The sequence below is a fragment of the Aulonocara sp. 'chitande type north' Nkhata Bay genome, linkage group LG2, assembly GCF_057382095.1.
Source record: "Aulonocara sp. 'chitande type north' Nkhata Bay isolate Kocher_YH1m ecotype deep benthic linkage group LG2, A_spYH_male_GT1.1, whole genome shotgun sequence".
In the NCBI taxonomy this organism is placed as follows: domain Eukaryota; kingdom Metazoa; phylum Chordata; class Actinopteri; order Cichliformes; family Cichlidae; genus Aulonocara; species Aulonocara sp. 'chitande type north' Nkhata Bay.
Genome location: NC_141345.1, coordinates 33325827 through 33342499, shown reverse-complemented (window position 1 = coordinate 33342499; position 16673 = coordinate 33325827). Strand labels below are relative to the sequence as shown.

Genomic DNA, 16673 nt, shown 5'->3' with positions numbered 1-16673 from the left:
TTTCCCAAGTGATCGGTAGTTGCAAGGGGCTGAGTGACCAGTCTCTAGTAGTTTTAGCAACTGATTTCACAACAACTGGCAGAAACCACTTATTTTTTTCTAGTGACCTGTGGTTGCCAAGCAGTCACCAATCAAACTCTAGGCCTATGTGACTGGGGCCAAAGTAAGGCAATTTGATGACACTGGGGGACTTAGCATCGTCAGCTTGCACATCTGTGAAGGCTCCGTTAACGCTAGTCAGGTTACACAGACATTGGAGTAAAAAGATTTGATGTTTATGAAACATGACAAAGGACAATGGAAGCCCAGAACTGCTTAACTGCTGTAAACCAGTATAAAGAAAGACAGAGGAAATATTATCATTGTACAACTACACTAACCGGTCTTTTTAGTCTCATTTACAAACCGCATTGGTTGTGTCCCGCACCGACTGTGACATCACCATAATCCTGATACTGTTCATACTGACACTTGAGGGCAGGCTGCAGCCTTCTTCTGAACTATAGGTGTCAGCACTCAGAAAAACGTTCCACATCAGCTGGTAAATGATTAGAAAAAATCAAAACAAGAAGCAAACTAGTCAGAAAGTCTCATCATTTCAAGCTGCAGCAGTATCTCTGTCTGTATAACCTGGGGCTCTCTTCAAGTCAGCTGCATCAACTGTGTCGCTTGACAGATTAAAAAAACATGACAACCCTAAATGACACACAGATATGAGATGACTTTTCAGCACAGCTGTTTGCAAAGATGTCCGGGGCCAAGCATAAACATGTCAGTTCTCAAAACCTGACAAAAAAAGGTGGAAAACATGCACTATTTTCAAGTTTACATTATTTACAAATCATTGCATAATCTTAATAGTTACACATTTTTTGGTTTTTTACCACTATTAAGATGTAAAAAGTATGATAGCAGAGCATAGAATATATATTGCAGATTATTAGTTTGTGACATTATATGACATAATGACCAAAGACAATGTTTGATTTTGATTGGTAGGGGGATGGTCTTTATTTTTTTTATTAGTAATTACACAAACTGTTTACTGCTATTTTTCTGTGAACATCTATGAACACATTCACCAATTGCTGCAAAGAAATGAATGATGGATTGTTGTATGAAAGTCAGTTTAAGAGGAATGAACTGAGGGTCAAGGAAAAGATGATTAGTCTGAGGTTAAATGAAATAATTAGCTGATGAGAGACCTGAAATTAGAAGTTGACATTCAGTGTGGTGATATTGTATTTTCTCTTTACATCCCTCTAATGAAAGAGATTAAAAGAAAAAAATGAGAGGATTCTACAAAAAAAAAAGAAAAAAGAAAAAAAAAGAAAACAAAGAAGGTGCCAAAACTTTAGTAGCGTACTTGTAGGCTACCACATGAACAGTAAGTGCAGGATTATGTGTGTTAAATGCTCTTTACTTTGCCAGACCTCTCTGAGTTGATCCCTATATATCTACAGCAAACACCGAGTGTCTGGTTGCTATGGCAGCTGCTCCCTCAGATGCTGGATGAGGCTGTGTTTTTATAGATAACTAATTTTGCTCTGGCAGGTTCCCAGATCATTAGAACATAAAACAGCAGATCCAAAGTCTGCTTTGGTATTTCCACTAAAGGTCACTGGACATACGGTGTGTTTTATTATGGGAGGCAGATTGCGAACAGTGTGTCTGATGTATGACTGCCTTTGCAAAATCAATACAACTAAAGAATTCTGTATTGTGCTTCATGAAATAGACTGGTGTGTGTGTGCAGTAATACAACACAGTCTTTAGATCTAAATGCAGCCAGTTTTTTAACAGTAGAAGTATTTAAAGATCTTTTAATCAGAGTGCTCCATGATTAATGTGAATGAGGTACAAATTAGTCTTTAGAGAGAGCAGGTTGAGCTATGGAATTTTCTTTGATCTTTGTGCAAGATAAACATTCATTATGTAGGATTTCTTTGAAGAATATGTCTTGCAGAATAGGCGTCTGCAAATGGTTGCACATGTAATTGATTGCTGAATTGTATCTAGCTGTTGTAATGCAGTTAGTTTCAGGGTGACGAAGAAACTGAATTCAAGATAATGTAAAGGCAAAGTGGAGACCCTAGTTTTATTAGATAATATATAGATAATATAATGTATTGGATAATGTAATAGAAAGGTGTCTTCTATTATGTATACTGTGATAAATTATTCCACATAATTTAACACTGTTAAATTGCAGGAGAGTCAAATTCATAAATACAGACATCACAGGGGTCTTTGATTGTTCTGTTTATTATTTTTGCTCTTTTTAATGGGGTTCCTGTTTTCAAAAAGATGATTCTGAAAGTGTTATGTTTGTTTGCTAAAAAACAGTCAAATACAAGACTCGTGAGGCAGGTAAAATGAACAAAAAGTCAGCTTTAATTCCAAACACAAAAAAATGGGAGCATGATGTGGCTTAGAAAAATTAAGGCTGGCAAACAAAAAGGCTGGGTAATCAGAAATAGCAGAAAAACTAAAAAGAATAACATAGCACAGTAAAAAATGGCAATTCACGTGGGAGATGAACATGTTGCAAGCAGGCAGATACAGGACAGACTGAAAATTAACAAGGGAAACACATAAATAACGAGAGCTTTGTAAACCAGTAGAAAGGAGGGAATCAGATGAGAGAAGACTGATCAGTCACACGATGTATTTGTAATAGTCGCATTTGTTGTCTAGAACATAGACTGTAAATAAAAGATGGCTTCCTTAACTTTGCCCTGATAATCATGGATTCTGCCTGAAGCCTTGATTGTTGCATTTTTCCCAATACCATGTTGTCTTGTAGGAACTAGAGATTAAATTTGGACAAGAAGTAGAATTGTATTGCCAGCTAATGCTAGGAAGTCTTGTTCACAATTAGCTATAATAATAATAATAATAATGGATTGGATTTATATAGCACTTTTCAAGGCACCCAAAGCGCTTTACAATGCCACTATTCAGTCACTCTCACATTCATACACTGGTGAAGGCAAACTACAGTTCTAGCCACAGCTGCCCTGGGGCAGACTGACAGAAGCGAGGCTGCCATATCGCGCCATCGGCCCCTCTGACCAACACCAGCAGGCGGTAGGGTAAAGTGTCTTGCCCAAGGACACAACGACCAGGACAGAGAGCCCAGGGATTGAACCGGCGACCTTCCGGTTACAGATACACTTCCCAGCTCTTCCCAGATATTGAAACCATTTCTGTACCCTTCACCTGTCTGTAAACGTTTCCTTTATTCTAGTCTTTGGTGGCTGACTCACTGGCTATTATTTTACTTTCTCCTTTGTTTCAATTTAAGGTTAGAAGGATAATATCTATCTAATAAGTCAGACTCGTTCCCGGTGGGTGATGGGCTCCACCAGGGCTGCCCTTTGTCACTGATTCTATTCATAATTTTTATGGACAGGATTTCTAGGCGCAGCCAAGTGGCGGAGGGCTTTCACTTCGGTGGCCTCAGAATCTCATCTCTGCTTTTTGCAGATGATGTAGTTCTGTTGGCTTCATCGGGTGATGGCCTCCAGCTCGCACTGGAACGGTTCACAGACGAGTGTGAAGCAGCGGAAATGAGGATCAGCACCTCCAACTCTGAGGCAATGGTTCTCAGCCAGAAAAGGGTGGAGTGTCCACTCCGGGTCGGGGATGAGTTCCTGCCCCAAGTGGAGGAGTTCAAGTATCTCGGGGTCTTGTTCGCGAGTGACGGGAGAAGGAAGCCGCAGTGATGCGGAAGCTGCACCCGTCCGTCGTGGTGAAGAGAGAGCTGAGTGTAAAAGCGAAGCTCTCAATTTACCGGTTGATCTACGTCCCTACCCTCACCTATGGCCACGAGCTGTTGGTAGTGACCGAAAGAACGAGATCGTGGATACAAGCATCGGAAATGAGCTTCCTCCGAAGGGTGGCTGGCCTCTCCCTTAGAGATAGGGTGAGAAGTTCAGCCATCCGGGAGGGACTCAGAGTAGAGACGCTGCTCCTCCACATCGAAAGGAGCCAGCTGAGGTGGTTCAGGCATCTGACAAGGATGCCTCCTGGGCGCCTCCTGGGTGAGGTGTTCCGGGCATGTCCCACCGGGAGGCAGACCCAGGACGCGCTGGAGAGATTATATCTCTCGGCTGGCCTGGGAACGCCTTGGTGTTTCCCCGGATAAGCTAGAGGAGGTGGCTGGGGAGAGGGAGGTCTGGGCTTCTCTGCTCAGGCTGCTGCCCCCATAACCCAGTCGGAATGGATGGATGGATGGATGAATAATATCTAATATAATGCTCAAAATATGGATTTTGGGCATTATTTGAAAATCTCACCTTCATTTCATGAAACATACCATTTGTCATTACGCCAAATAGAACGAGTTTTGTCTTGTCTGACCATAAAACTTTCCTCCTGTTCAAGTGGACATCTGCAAATTTCAGTCGAGCTTGTAGAGTTAGACGTCAAGGCTTCTTTTTTGGTCGGCACTTTTTTGGCCAGCACTGTCTCAGTGATGTAAAACTTCATGGTGGATAGTGAGAGTGGTGTTTAAATTCATGGCACTATTGAGCCTTGGTGGTTCCTGGGTTGTTGGTGAACATCCTAGCCAATTTCATCTCATCCGATGGTGGGAAAGGTGTTAACACATCCAGATCACTTGTGCTTACATACAGTTGTCTGATAATCTTGAAATCTGCAGTTGTTTAGAAAGGAGTCTCTCCCAAGTCAAATCAGTTAATCTGTGAAAGTTCTTTGGACTTTCACAGGTTCTGTTGGCCAATCCAATGAGTTCTGTCAACCAAATTGTTTTAATGCTGGCAAAGAACAACCAGTTGTAGTAAATTATGATCACTGATAAGAAGTTAATATGCATTAGTGTTGTAAAGTTTAAAGAATGTAAAACTTTAGAGTCTATATGTATGATTTTTTGACCTTGTGTGGATTAGAGAAAATCCTAAATTAATTCAAACTTGTCCACCCAATTCCTGTTTTTTACTCATTAAAGATGTACGCTAAACAGTACTTCCACCCTGGAAAAGAGGAGTTTAAACAATGCATTAAAAGCCGAAAAATGACCATCACATTCAAGAGTATGATGAGTGTATGTAAACTTCTGACCACAACTGTACTTCATTCAAAGATGCTTAGAAAGCAACAAAAGTCAAAGTGTACATCATGCTCAGGACATTGTGGGTTCTGTACTAAGATCACACACTGGGTATTTAGTATAGGGGCATTCAGCAATCTCTGTTCTTGTGAAAACTACATGTATCCACGGCAGAAAGCCTGCAGGAAACAGGTCAGTGAACAAAAGCGGGGAGGGAGAAAGAGAGGAGACAGAGAGAAATAGGATGGGAGATGGGAGGAGGGGGGTCAGAAGTTGATAAGAACTGAGCTGTACTGTTCTACTAGAGACCAGCTGCCGGAAGAGCTGCTCAAAGGCAGACAAAAACAGTTCCCAGTCCTATCGGCCACTCAAAAGCATGACTGAGAGCTGTCACCACGGCAACAGCCTACAGAGATTTACTACATGTATATCCACATTAGCAATACAAAAAGTGAGATTTTTCACATACAAGTTTGGTCATATAGGAAATATGAGTTTATGTAACTGTAAAATTCAGGAAGAACAATTTCTGCATGCATAAAAATTTGTTGAAATAATAACTGCAGGGATCTTACCCATATTTCTAATTCCCTTATCCCAGAGGTTTTCAGAAAGATTTTAGAGCCTAAACACTGCATTTAACTGTGTACTGTGTTTCCTGCTATGTAGAGAGAGAACATGGCTGAAATACGTTACCCTGGCAACAGTCTACAGAGGGAATTAAACCAGATCACGCCTTTATGGGCTGCAGACAAGTCATAAAGCACACGAAGTACATATTAATATTTTGCTTTCTGTAAGTGTTGCACGTTTTACAGTCTATATTCTTAAGTTGCAGATGAATAGACATTTTGTAACCTAAGTGTCAGGATGATAGCCATAATAAGACCATCTCAAATTCTCTACTTACCAAAAAAATTAATAAGTCAGTGCTTCCTTTCTTTCCTCTTTCAGCAAAGGATACACTAGACCATCCCTTACAAAAGGGAATGAGCTAATGCTGTCCCACATTTTAAAGTGGCACGTCATCCATTCATTCAGAAAACCATAATATCAGCATGACTGATGCAGATCATCATATGAATTACTTTTGTGCTTTAAGGCTTGTGCCATAACTTGGTAATATTTTGATATGTTTTGAACCATCAACAAGGTAAATAGGCAAATTCAGTTTTTTTGTCACATACTGTATATAAAAGATTGACATTTTATTGGATACCCTGCTTTACTGGCTTTGGGAAACAAATGGTGATCATATTTTCAGTAAAACAGTAAAACATGAAATTAGTAATTGAGACCATTAACTCACCAGGATCCACAGTGATTGAAGGAGACTACAGTGAGTTCTCTTAGATTTCTATACAGTCAGAATATCTGTTTATGTTCTCAGTCATCCAGGTCATTGTAGTTTAAGGAGCTTGGAAAGAAAGCACCTGGACTTCTTTATTTTTCAGCCGAGAAGCTTAAAAGATTCTCGGACAAGAGGTGAAACGTCTTCAAGAAACTCTTCTTCAAGTCAGAAATATTTTTGAAACAAGAGGACCAGGCTCATGCTGATCTTTTGAAACAATGCCATTTCAAGGCACGTCTTCACTGGAGTCACCTTTCAGGTGTAGAAGCTGCATCCATCTTTCTTTGCAAAGTCTCTGCTGGTCAAATTGTTGCTTTGTGTAAGACAGTTTGCACAATGGATTTAGAAAGGACTCTCCATTTATAAAGATCAATGTTAAAAATAATGTTACGGTGGAGTAACTCACTTGGGCTTCACTGAGTCTTTATTTTGAGAGTTGTTGTCAGCGTTTAGCACTGAAATTCATAAATTTTACTTCAATCAAATGATGAAAGCCTTAATAAAAGAAATAATTCAACTAGAGTAACTGCAAAGGGAAGAGAAATTTAGCAGTTTATCAAGCCTGCATTAAGCAACACAATAAGAAAGGGGGAAGTATGTCATATTGTACGTTCTTAATCCTTCCTTCACTTACTTCCATGAATTCATATTGTTTGCCACTGAGGAGAAGTGTCTAGGAAAAAAATAAAAAACATGAGGTCATTTATTTGACTCATCAACCACAACCACAGGCTTCAACTTAAAGAAAATGTCTGGGAATCAAAAGAGTAGGAATTCTGTTCTGCACTAAAATGTGTGTTAATTGAGAAAAAATGCAATCTCAAAATTGTTCCCGTGTCAGAGCCTTAAGTTAGAAACCTCTTTCCCATTTTCTATATCTGAGCCACAGTGATAAGGATGCAAATACTTAAAAAAAAAAATCCAGTACTACAAGAGCATTTAGGAACACAGCAATAAATTTAGTTAAAAAAGCTGCTTGTAGCTGTCCTTACATCACCTACAGCACTGTTGAACACACAGGAGGACTGTGCAAGGGCCTAAAAAGATTGAGTTCACCCAGGAGAGCCAATAAAGATGTTTTTTTAGGTGCTTAAAAGCATCTCTTGTCTAGAATGAAGAGGAAAATGAAAATGCCATTTTTATTTTAACCCTGCTAATTGCAGTTGGAAACCACATTCTTTCTGGTAACAGTGAATGGTTCTTATGCAGTTTGGTAGTTATTTGGTTTGTTGAACACTGATTCACACATCTTTATCTCTTACTGTAAGCTTAGCTTATCATAAAGTCTGCAGTCTGTTAGTTTCTTGGCAGCTGTTCTGAGCAATAGTTACTTAGATTGGTTTATATAATGCATGCAACAATCATTTTTAAATAGAATTTAAAGGTGCTTTTAGGCAAGTTCTGTTTGCTTTGTACTACAGTGGAGCCTTTGAATCTAATTCGGCATTTTGATTGTTCCCATGTTGTTTTCTTGAAATCAGATCAGACCCAAATTTAACTCAATATCTGGGGACAATGCATAAGGTAGACAACCCCTAATGCACAGGATGCTTTTTCTTCTATTTAATGCTTAGTGGTACCACCATTTACAAGGTGGAATTAATGCTTTATAAAATACAATTTGAAACTCACCATAAATCCACAAACAAGAACATTTACTGAGGTTATAAAACAAGTGAAAAACTAAATTTTGTCACAGATGTCTAAAAAAACATTTTACTTGCCATCTACATCTAATATATTATATATGCTTTGCACAGCTGTTCAATGCTTTGCTAAGCTAACCAGCTGCTGGATTCTGCTACATACTTATATATTACATAAACTGATCATCAGTTAAAGCACATGGCTTATGAATTTTAATTTTCTAACCTGTATGCAATGGAATTTTATATTAATTACCAGCATAACAGACCCCACCTTATCAGAAATCTTTACAAAATGAGTAGAGTTAATGTTGTGATCTAATACGCAACAGGAAAGTGAATGCATATAGCATATAGAACAAGCATTAACCAGTGAAATATGTTGAAAAATATGAAAATATAACTCCCCATATATGTCCCGTGAACCTCATTTTTTGATTACTTGTCAATGAATAGTATGTTTATTAAATATTTCATTTGCATTTACTGGCAAAACTTGCCTTTGTTTCTTTACTGCAGTCAAAATATAATAAATAAAGAAAACAAACCTGAAAAAGGTTATCAAAACAACATAGCAAAAAGGGAATAAAATAAAATTTAGTTTTTATTTGCTGAGAGGAAAACATATTATAAGTTATAAAAAGATTCCCTACACTATAAATTTGATTTAAAAAAAAATTTTCTTCCCACGAGTGCCGTGAATTCTAGCTTGATGAAGTATGTCCTTCACTGCAGTCCTTTCTCAACTTGTCCTTTTTTCATTATTAAAAAAAAATAATACAAAAAATCCCTTCCATCTTCCAATATCATTTTCACAAAACAGTAGCATGACCATTGGGTTGTTTTGGGAAGCCACAAGCCACCAGGTTTCTCCAGTGTTTTGTAGACGTCCAAGGTCAAAATTTTCCTGTGCAACAACTATATCAGTGACAAATTTCCTTGGGGTGCTTTTATGCTGTGCAAACTGGTGACATATCAGTTCTACATAAAAGCCCTAAGGTCTCGAGGCAGTTTTTTATGTGGTGAGAACAGAAGTGTTGGAGATGCTGAGATATATAACAGTGAGTTCTGTTAGATGTGAGTGGACTGCTGATGATTATCACCACAGTGACGTGGCATGTGCGAATGCATGCATGTGCATTACACTGATTCATCAGTTTGCTGAAGCACTTTGCCAATTTTGGCCTTCTGTTACCAGATGGTTTGTCAGATTTGGATGCCTGTTTTAGTCAGTTTTTTCTACTGAATGGGAAATTGTGTATTTTCTTTATGTAGATATTAATAAAAAGCACCAATATGCCAAAGATTTCTGTTTACTGGATTTGATATTTTCAAAATAAAATACATTGAAACTATGTTGAAGCTTAAATATGATTAGATACTTATCACATTTAAAATGGTGACAATATTAAAAAATAATAGCTTTACTATATTATTATTATGGGCATACTTTGATAGACTTAAGTATGTTTTGATGAGATTAACTGAATTTGCAGAATTCATCCATGTTGTTTGGACAATTTCAGGGCATATTAGATGTCAGCTGAAGTTGCAAATTTATGCAAGTTTAATCTTTGATCAGTGACGGAGCAGTCATGTAAACAGTGGCTGAGCAGCGAAGTTGCCTTCAGTGCCAAAGTGGTGAAAACGAGGTCAGCTAATTGGGACGGCTAAATATATTTCAAAGGGTACACCTTCTCTTTGGAAGGTGATAAACTGTGCCAGAGTCACTTTTGCAGCACATTTAACGTCATCCTGTAATGAAGGGATTAGAACCTTCTGATGACCACGGAGTGCCTGATGAGTGTTTATGTAAGCACAAATAATGTGGAGCAACTGCTGGGTGAACTAATGGAGTTGTTACAAGAAATGGCATATTCTATCCATTAGATTAACCCAACTTCAGGCAAAACAAATCAAACAAAATACAAAAATAAAAACAAAACAGTAATAACACATGCTGTTTTCTCCTTAATGTGCCTGTGCATCTGCTGCATCTGCTGTGGATATCAAATTGGTCAATTAATCAGCATCAAATTACTGTAGATAATGTACTGTACATGAAATAATAACTAAATTTCAATGGAAAAAATATCTAACTAACTGTGTTCTGATAAAACTCACATTTAATCATTAAATTAAAGTGTAGAAAAAATGCACACAGATGCAACAGTGTTGCGTTGGCATGTCTTGATATACAGTGAAGCTCAAATTTAAGAAAACCATCATCTTCATGGCAAAGTGTAGCATGTTTGAAATGTGGTGAAGAGTCTAAATATTAAGATCTCAGGGGTTTCAGTGTATATTTGTGTAATCTCTACGATGATAGATGTGTCATTTTCTGTTCAAATAGTCCAATACAGAATGTGCCCATGTATAGCGATCCTCTATTCAACACTTTAAGGAAGCAATTTTCTTGTTATTGTTCCCTTCTGCTCTTTTCTTTCTGTTTTGTATAAAGATTTAGGACATTTCAGAGGCAGTTGGATATATCAGAAGCACACAGCAACATGCTTAATTATTGTTTTTATGTAAAGATTAATATAACGACTGCCTTATGTTTTACGTTACCTTGATCAGATTTTAGTTTTTTATTTGACATTACTGGTTCATAGATGAACGACTTAAAACTAAATGAATAAATAAGTGGGATGCATAACCAAATGCAAATAACCCAGATAAACATGCACAAGCACAGACACATACATAGAGAGATATATTATTTATATTATACACTATTGTCAGTAACAACAATATTAGGATTACAAGTCCCCAAATCAACAGTCTGTTTATCTTGCTGAAACATTCCAAAATTTAGTGAGAACTGAATTTTTTCCCCATGTTATCTTCATAAACAGAATGATAGAGAAGGAAAACTGGCACCATGCTATAATTTTCAGACACAGCAGTGAGCAATAATAAGATTTGTTTCAACATTTTGCTCATGGTGCATAATTAGGGTGACCTCAAGAACACTAGAAAACACTAGAAAAAGAGATTTACCCAATCACTCCTTTTTCTGCGTTTGGAGGGGGATTTCTGAGGGTGAATACTTGCTGGTTTCACTGAAAAGCAGTCAGATGTGACAGAGGCTTAATGGCTTTTCCAAAATCCCCAGTGTTTCTAAGAGTTACTGTTCGTGGCTGGCTTTTCTTTCTTAATTAAACATTTCTAAATTCCTTATTGAAGAAGTGCACGTAGAAGTCTCACCCATTAAAAACCTTACTTTTCATTCTTTTTCTGTCACATTTCACAGACGGCAAAGTCCTTTGAACAGTCCCTGCACAGACAAATAGACAGCGCATTGCTTCTGGATGTGAATTTCCATATTTGGTAATAAAGTAACATGTTGTCAAACTGTTCTCTCTGGCATAAGCTGCAGCACAGTCATGGGGATATCCAGTTTCTAAGCACGAGCTCAGTGAGTTTTAATCCTGGGCAAACTCAGCAAGCTCACCAGCAAGAGTGTCAGCATAGCAAGGCTAGAAACATGACAATGGACAGATGTGACACAACGACAGAAAAAAAGAGCAGCAACTCTCTTAGCTTCTATAAGTGCCAGGAGACCTAGAATATGGTACATTTTTAAGAAATATGGTGCCAGGGTGAGTTATAGAGCGGGTTTTAAGTCTTACAATTATCATGCCTTGGAACAAAATATGACATATACTTACAAATGTATTTCACCAGCTATTCTGAAATAGGAAAGGGGGTGCAAAGCAAAAGAAAAAAGGAGGCTGCAAAGTGAAACAAAACTGCATACATATATGGCATTCTCTTTGTGTGAACTGTAATTGTCTAGAATATGATCAGTATTTTATCTTATTTAAGAAAATATCTCAAACAGAAAATAAGAAAAGAATATAAGTAATACAAAATTCCGATTTAACAGCAAAGGCCTGAAATGAACAATTCAGCAGCAACTTCAAAAAGCAGTGTTTTAAAAATTTAATGGAAGATACTTACTGTGAACTACAGTAGCTAGCGTCTCCATGTACCCACAGTACCAAAGTTGCACATTATCTGTAAATTACAACTATATTTAGCTTATCTCAAATGTAATTCAAAGCTCTCCACCTGTGTCATATTTTCAGACTTTGTTCCTTTAAATTACCCTGACTTATTTAACATGTAACCTAACTTCTTTTCTGACAGACATTTACTTTTACTTCATTGACCTGTACACTATCATTCTCAGGTTAGACTGTGACAGTTAACAGTCAACACACTTTAGGTTCTGTTAGCTTGCACGGAGACAAAAAATGAAATTAGATTAGTGAGGTCTAATCTCTCTGTGGCCACATTACTGGCCAGTGTCATCTGCTAAAAAGATTAGAAATGGTGTCACAGACTGATGGAGGTGATTGGACTGTTAACAGTTCGGCTCCGGTGGCTGTGATGAACATTTAATTGCTCATGTCAATGGATTGTTAAAGATATTTGAAGTGCATGAATGATGGCGGTGGATGAAAGCGAGTCACTGGTATTCTAGCCAGTTTTTAAAGGGCTGTGTGTGCATTTGACTATGGGGTGAATGTTTTCCAAGGAACTCTAAACAAAGGTTTGACAAGTAAACAAGTAATGTTTTCATTGCCTCATAAAAAAATCATTTGGTATACAGCATTGAGCAATTAATCTACTGTTAAATATTTCAACTCACTTACCAAAAGATGAGGAAAAACTGCTAAAATTATATTTTCCAGGAAAAGAAAAAACAGGAAGGCACCACCGTGAAAATCTAGCTTCTATGGACCTCCAGTGGTTTAATGAGGTATAAATTAAATTTAGCCTGTGTCAGTGCACCATGACTTTAGTGTTGGCCACATTTCGAAATACACAAACTTCAAGCACTTCAAGCACACGAGCAAACGTCTCTGAAGTTTTGAGTCATGGTCAATCTTATTTGTTTTTTTAAAAAAAGCTTATTTTTGTGTGTTTTCCATGTTGGTCGTTGTGATTGTTTTAAATATTCCAGTAACCTGAAAACAAAAGTAGTGACACACATGGTAACAATAGAGGTGTTATCTTCATTTAGGATGGAAACCGTCTTATCAGTTTGCTGAAATAGCTAAAATTGGACTCAAATTGTTGTTTCATTCAATAAAATCATGGAAGATATGAGATTTTTGAGCTCAGAGCTTGGTAATGAGGCTTTCCTTTCCAAAATGCACATTGAAAATAGTAATTTACTTTTCATCAACTGATTGTTGGGTGTTTAATTTGACCAAATTTCAACCAGATATTTTAGGAATTGACCCAAAATAACTTTTGCAATTTTACAGCTCTATTGCAGTCCTATTCTATTCGATTCGATCGTGTTCAGCAGGAACAAAGTCTGACTGGACAATAGTAAGTCATTTGCCAGAGAAAGAATTTAATTAAATTAATTTCAGCTGAGATTTCATTAATGAAGCTGGTAATATTTAACAATATGAAAAAGTGGCTAAAGAATACTCCCTGTGTACATATATGAAGCATTACAGCAAAAATGAAGTAAACCTTTACAAACACCTAGTAGCCTGCAGAAGTAACATATCAAACTGATAGTCACACCACATATCTGTTACACAGACTCCAGTTCCCTTTGTCAATGAGGCACCTCACAATGATACTGGACAAAAAAACAAATCACTAGATTAATTACACTGAAAGAAACATGACAAAAGTCAATAACCCTCATTAACTTACATTTGATCAATACACATTTACAAGGAGCATGCAAATCTATCTACTCCAGTAAAATGTTTAAAAAACACTGCCGAAAGCAACTAAAGGATAAGATAGACATTTAGCATTTATGTTTACAGTCCATTGAGTTTTCAGTACTCTCTTCTGATCTTTGCATAATGAATGCTAGAAGCCAGTTACATCCCTGGTGTTATGTGGACCAGAACATATGTCCCATATTATTGAATACGGTGCTTTTGGAGAGTCAGCAGAATGAGGATGTAATACAAGTAATCTAATATAAACACAGAGTAATCACACAGTATATAATTAAACTGTTGTTAACGAAGGCAAACATTAAATCTAATGGAATCTCACAATATATTGTGGATATTAAATATTCTACAGATGCATCTGCTCTTAATGGTAAAGGGGGTGAAGCAGTGCACTGAAGCATATTTGGATGCCCCATAATCATATACCTGTGAATATGTGGAATAGTTACATTTTTCTCGGGGCAGTGTTACTATACCATAAAACAGAGAACATTTAAAAAGTTGATATAGAGTTTTAAAGAATCTTTAAGACAAACAGAATATCAATCACAGTCATTATCACTATATCAAATAAAGCAATAGGTCATTTCATAAAAGTTTCACAAAGTGACTCGCTCAGATTGGATCTGCTGCTGTTGAACACAAGCACTCCCCTGACAGAACTTATGGGAAACTATCCATTAATCAGCCGAAAAAGAAACTAAAAAAGATGTCCCTTAATGGTTGTTTCTGGCCCTAATATGCACTAACTGAGGGTAATAAAGGTCTTGGTTATATACATTGCTATGAATTATAGCAGGGAGTACTGTATGCTTCCCAAATAAATGTCAGAAGAGTTTGTTTCAAATAAGATATGACATTGCTCTGGCAAATCATCCGTGGTATAAAAGACAGCAACTTGTTTTCTGCTAAATAGTGAAAAGGAAGTTTGCAATTTAATTCAACCAGGATTAAAAGCAATGAAGTAAACATTCAGTACAATGTCCTAACACAATTTTTTTTTCTTCAGTCTGTTCACAGTTCTCTAGAGGAGTGTATGCCATTTTTGGATTCTATGACAAGAAGTCTGTAAACACCATCACCTCGTTTTGTGGGACGCTACATGTCTCCTTCATTACACCCAGCTTCCCTCTGGATGGAAGTCATCAGTTCATTATCCAGATGCGACCAGATATCAAGGGTCCCCTTCTCAGCCTTATTGAGTACTACAAGTGGGACAAGTTTGCCTATCTCTACGACAGCGATCGAGGTAAGAAGTGAACACGTTTTATAGCTTTCAAAGTGTGATTTGAGTGGATTTTCATCATGAAATTCTCTAAAGAAAATCTGCCACTGTTGTCAGCTGGTTATCTTGTAGCCTTGGAAGCTTGAGTGCTAATCCTATGGCTATTTGTAAAACATGTATGTGAAATTATGAACTTTGAAAACTGCATTATTGGCCAGATATTTGGATTCTGTAATATAAACCACAGAAACTGTAAGTTAGACTATATTATTATATGTTTGCTACTTTCAGCTGCTGAGTTGTCACAAGGGGCTACAGAAGAGTAATCTATCCAGCAATTTGCTGGTTCTGTTAAGCTGTAAGTTAGCATACATGTAGCTCTTTGTTAGTATAGCTTTTGGGAACACTGGTCCTCTTAGGGGAAAGGCTCGCATGTCCCCCTAGTGACCTTTTCTCATGGAGGATAAGTGGACCCAAACTTTGCCCATTCCTCCTGACAGACATTTTGTTGATACACTTTTGGTCCACTTGTCCCCTTACAGGGAAGCGGTTGATCAAATGAATACAGAATCCTGAGCAACCGCTTTTATCCTGTGACAAAACATTTCTATCCCACTGTGTGCAACACAGGTGAAGCTAGGTAAAGGGCATGGGCTCATTATAAACAGCTTGTCACATACAATCAACTATAGCACCTCCTCCATTTGAGAGTGTAATGTAATATCAAGGCGAGGTTAGAGGAGAGGCAGTCAGAGTCATCTCTGACATACAGTGGAGATGATACGGCCTAAAGCTGTTGATTTCCACACTTGTTCTACGTAGAGATGTGATGTCAGCAATGGTGTGACCATCCTAATTGAGAGGAAAAGTTGCACCATGCTTAGTTCACATTGTGTTATTTTTCAGCTCCACTTCACAATCAAACAACAGACTCACAGATACATACACATATACAAATACACACACCCAGTTGCTTTTCTGGTTCCAACTCTACCTAAAATTCAAGCCATACCCTTTTTGGTCTATCAGTCAGTTAGACAGGCAGGCTTTTCCCAAGATTAAGGATTACAGAATCTGAAGACTGTCACCATAGCACTCATCATGTTTTTACAGTCTGCAGTTATCACAAACATTCACTAATACAGCAGTAGTGGTGCCCTTAATGATAAAACTAGCTTTTTTAGAGAATAAGTTAAATTATTTAGCCATAAATAATCTCTATCCTGAGCCTGTACACCTGTATTTGGAATCCTGGATAAGATCAAGGGCTGAATTTATCCTACATGAAATATTATCTACCCTCAAACTATAATATCCCAGCTTGCTTCATATTCAAATCTATTTCGTCCCTTTTCTTTGATCCCTTTCATAAGTGATTCTTCAAAATTCGACACTGATAACATCGAAGTCTGGAAATAAGATTTTATATCTTCCAGCAGACATTTTCTCTCACTACCTGAAACGTCGAACACACTATATGCTTTATAAGCATGACAATTGTATTTTTTAATTGAGCTAGCGGCATATGAGTTGGTAAAATGGAAGATGGCTGTGGCTGAATTCGAGAAGAATGGTTAATATAGCAATTAATAATAAGGTGTAATAAAGGCGATGGCAGCCAAAAGGTTCAAGAACAATCTACTCCTGCTTTTGC

The 16673-nt window shown here is 37.5% G+C and overlaps 1 protein-coding gene across 8 annotated transcripts in view; it reads left to right on the top strand.

Annotated features, from left to right (window-relative positions):
* Positions 1–16673, top strand: part of gria2b (glutamate receptor, ionotropic, AMPA 2b) — a 52047-nt gene that overhangs the window by 15295 nt on the left and 20079 nt on the right. For all 8 annotated transcript variants that reach the window (XR_015124481.1, XR_015124479.1, XM_086259896.1 and 5 more), the window contains exon 3: positions 14804–15043. Coding sequence is in view for 6 of the 8 variants with exons in the window: in XM_086259896.1 (XP_086116022.1) it covers positions 14804–15043 (240 nt within the window). In the remaining 2 variants the exon portion in view is untranslated. The remainder of the gene's footprint in view (positions 1–14803; positions 15044–16673) is intronic.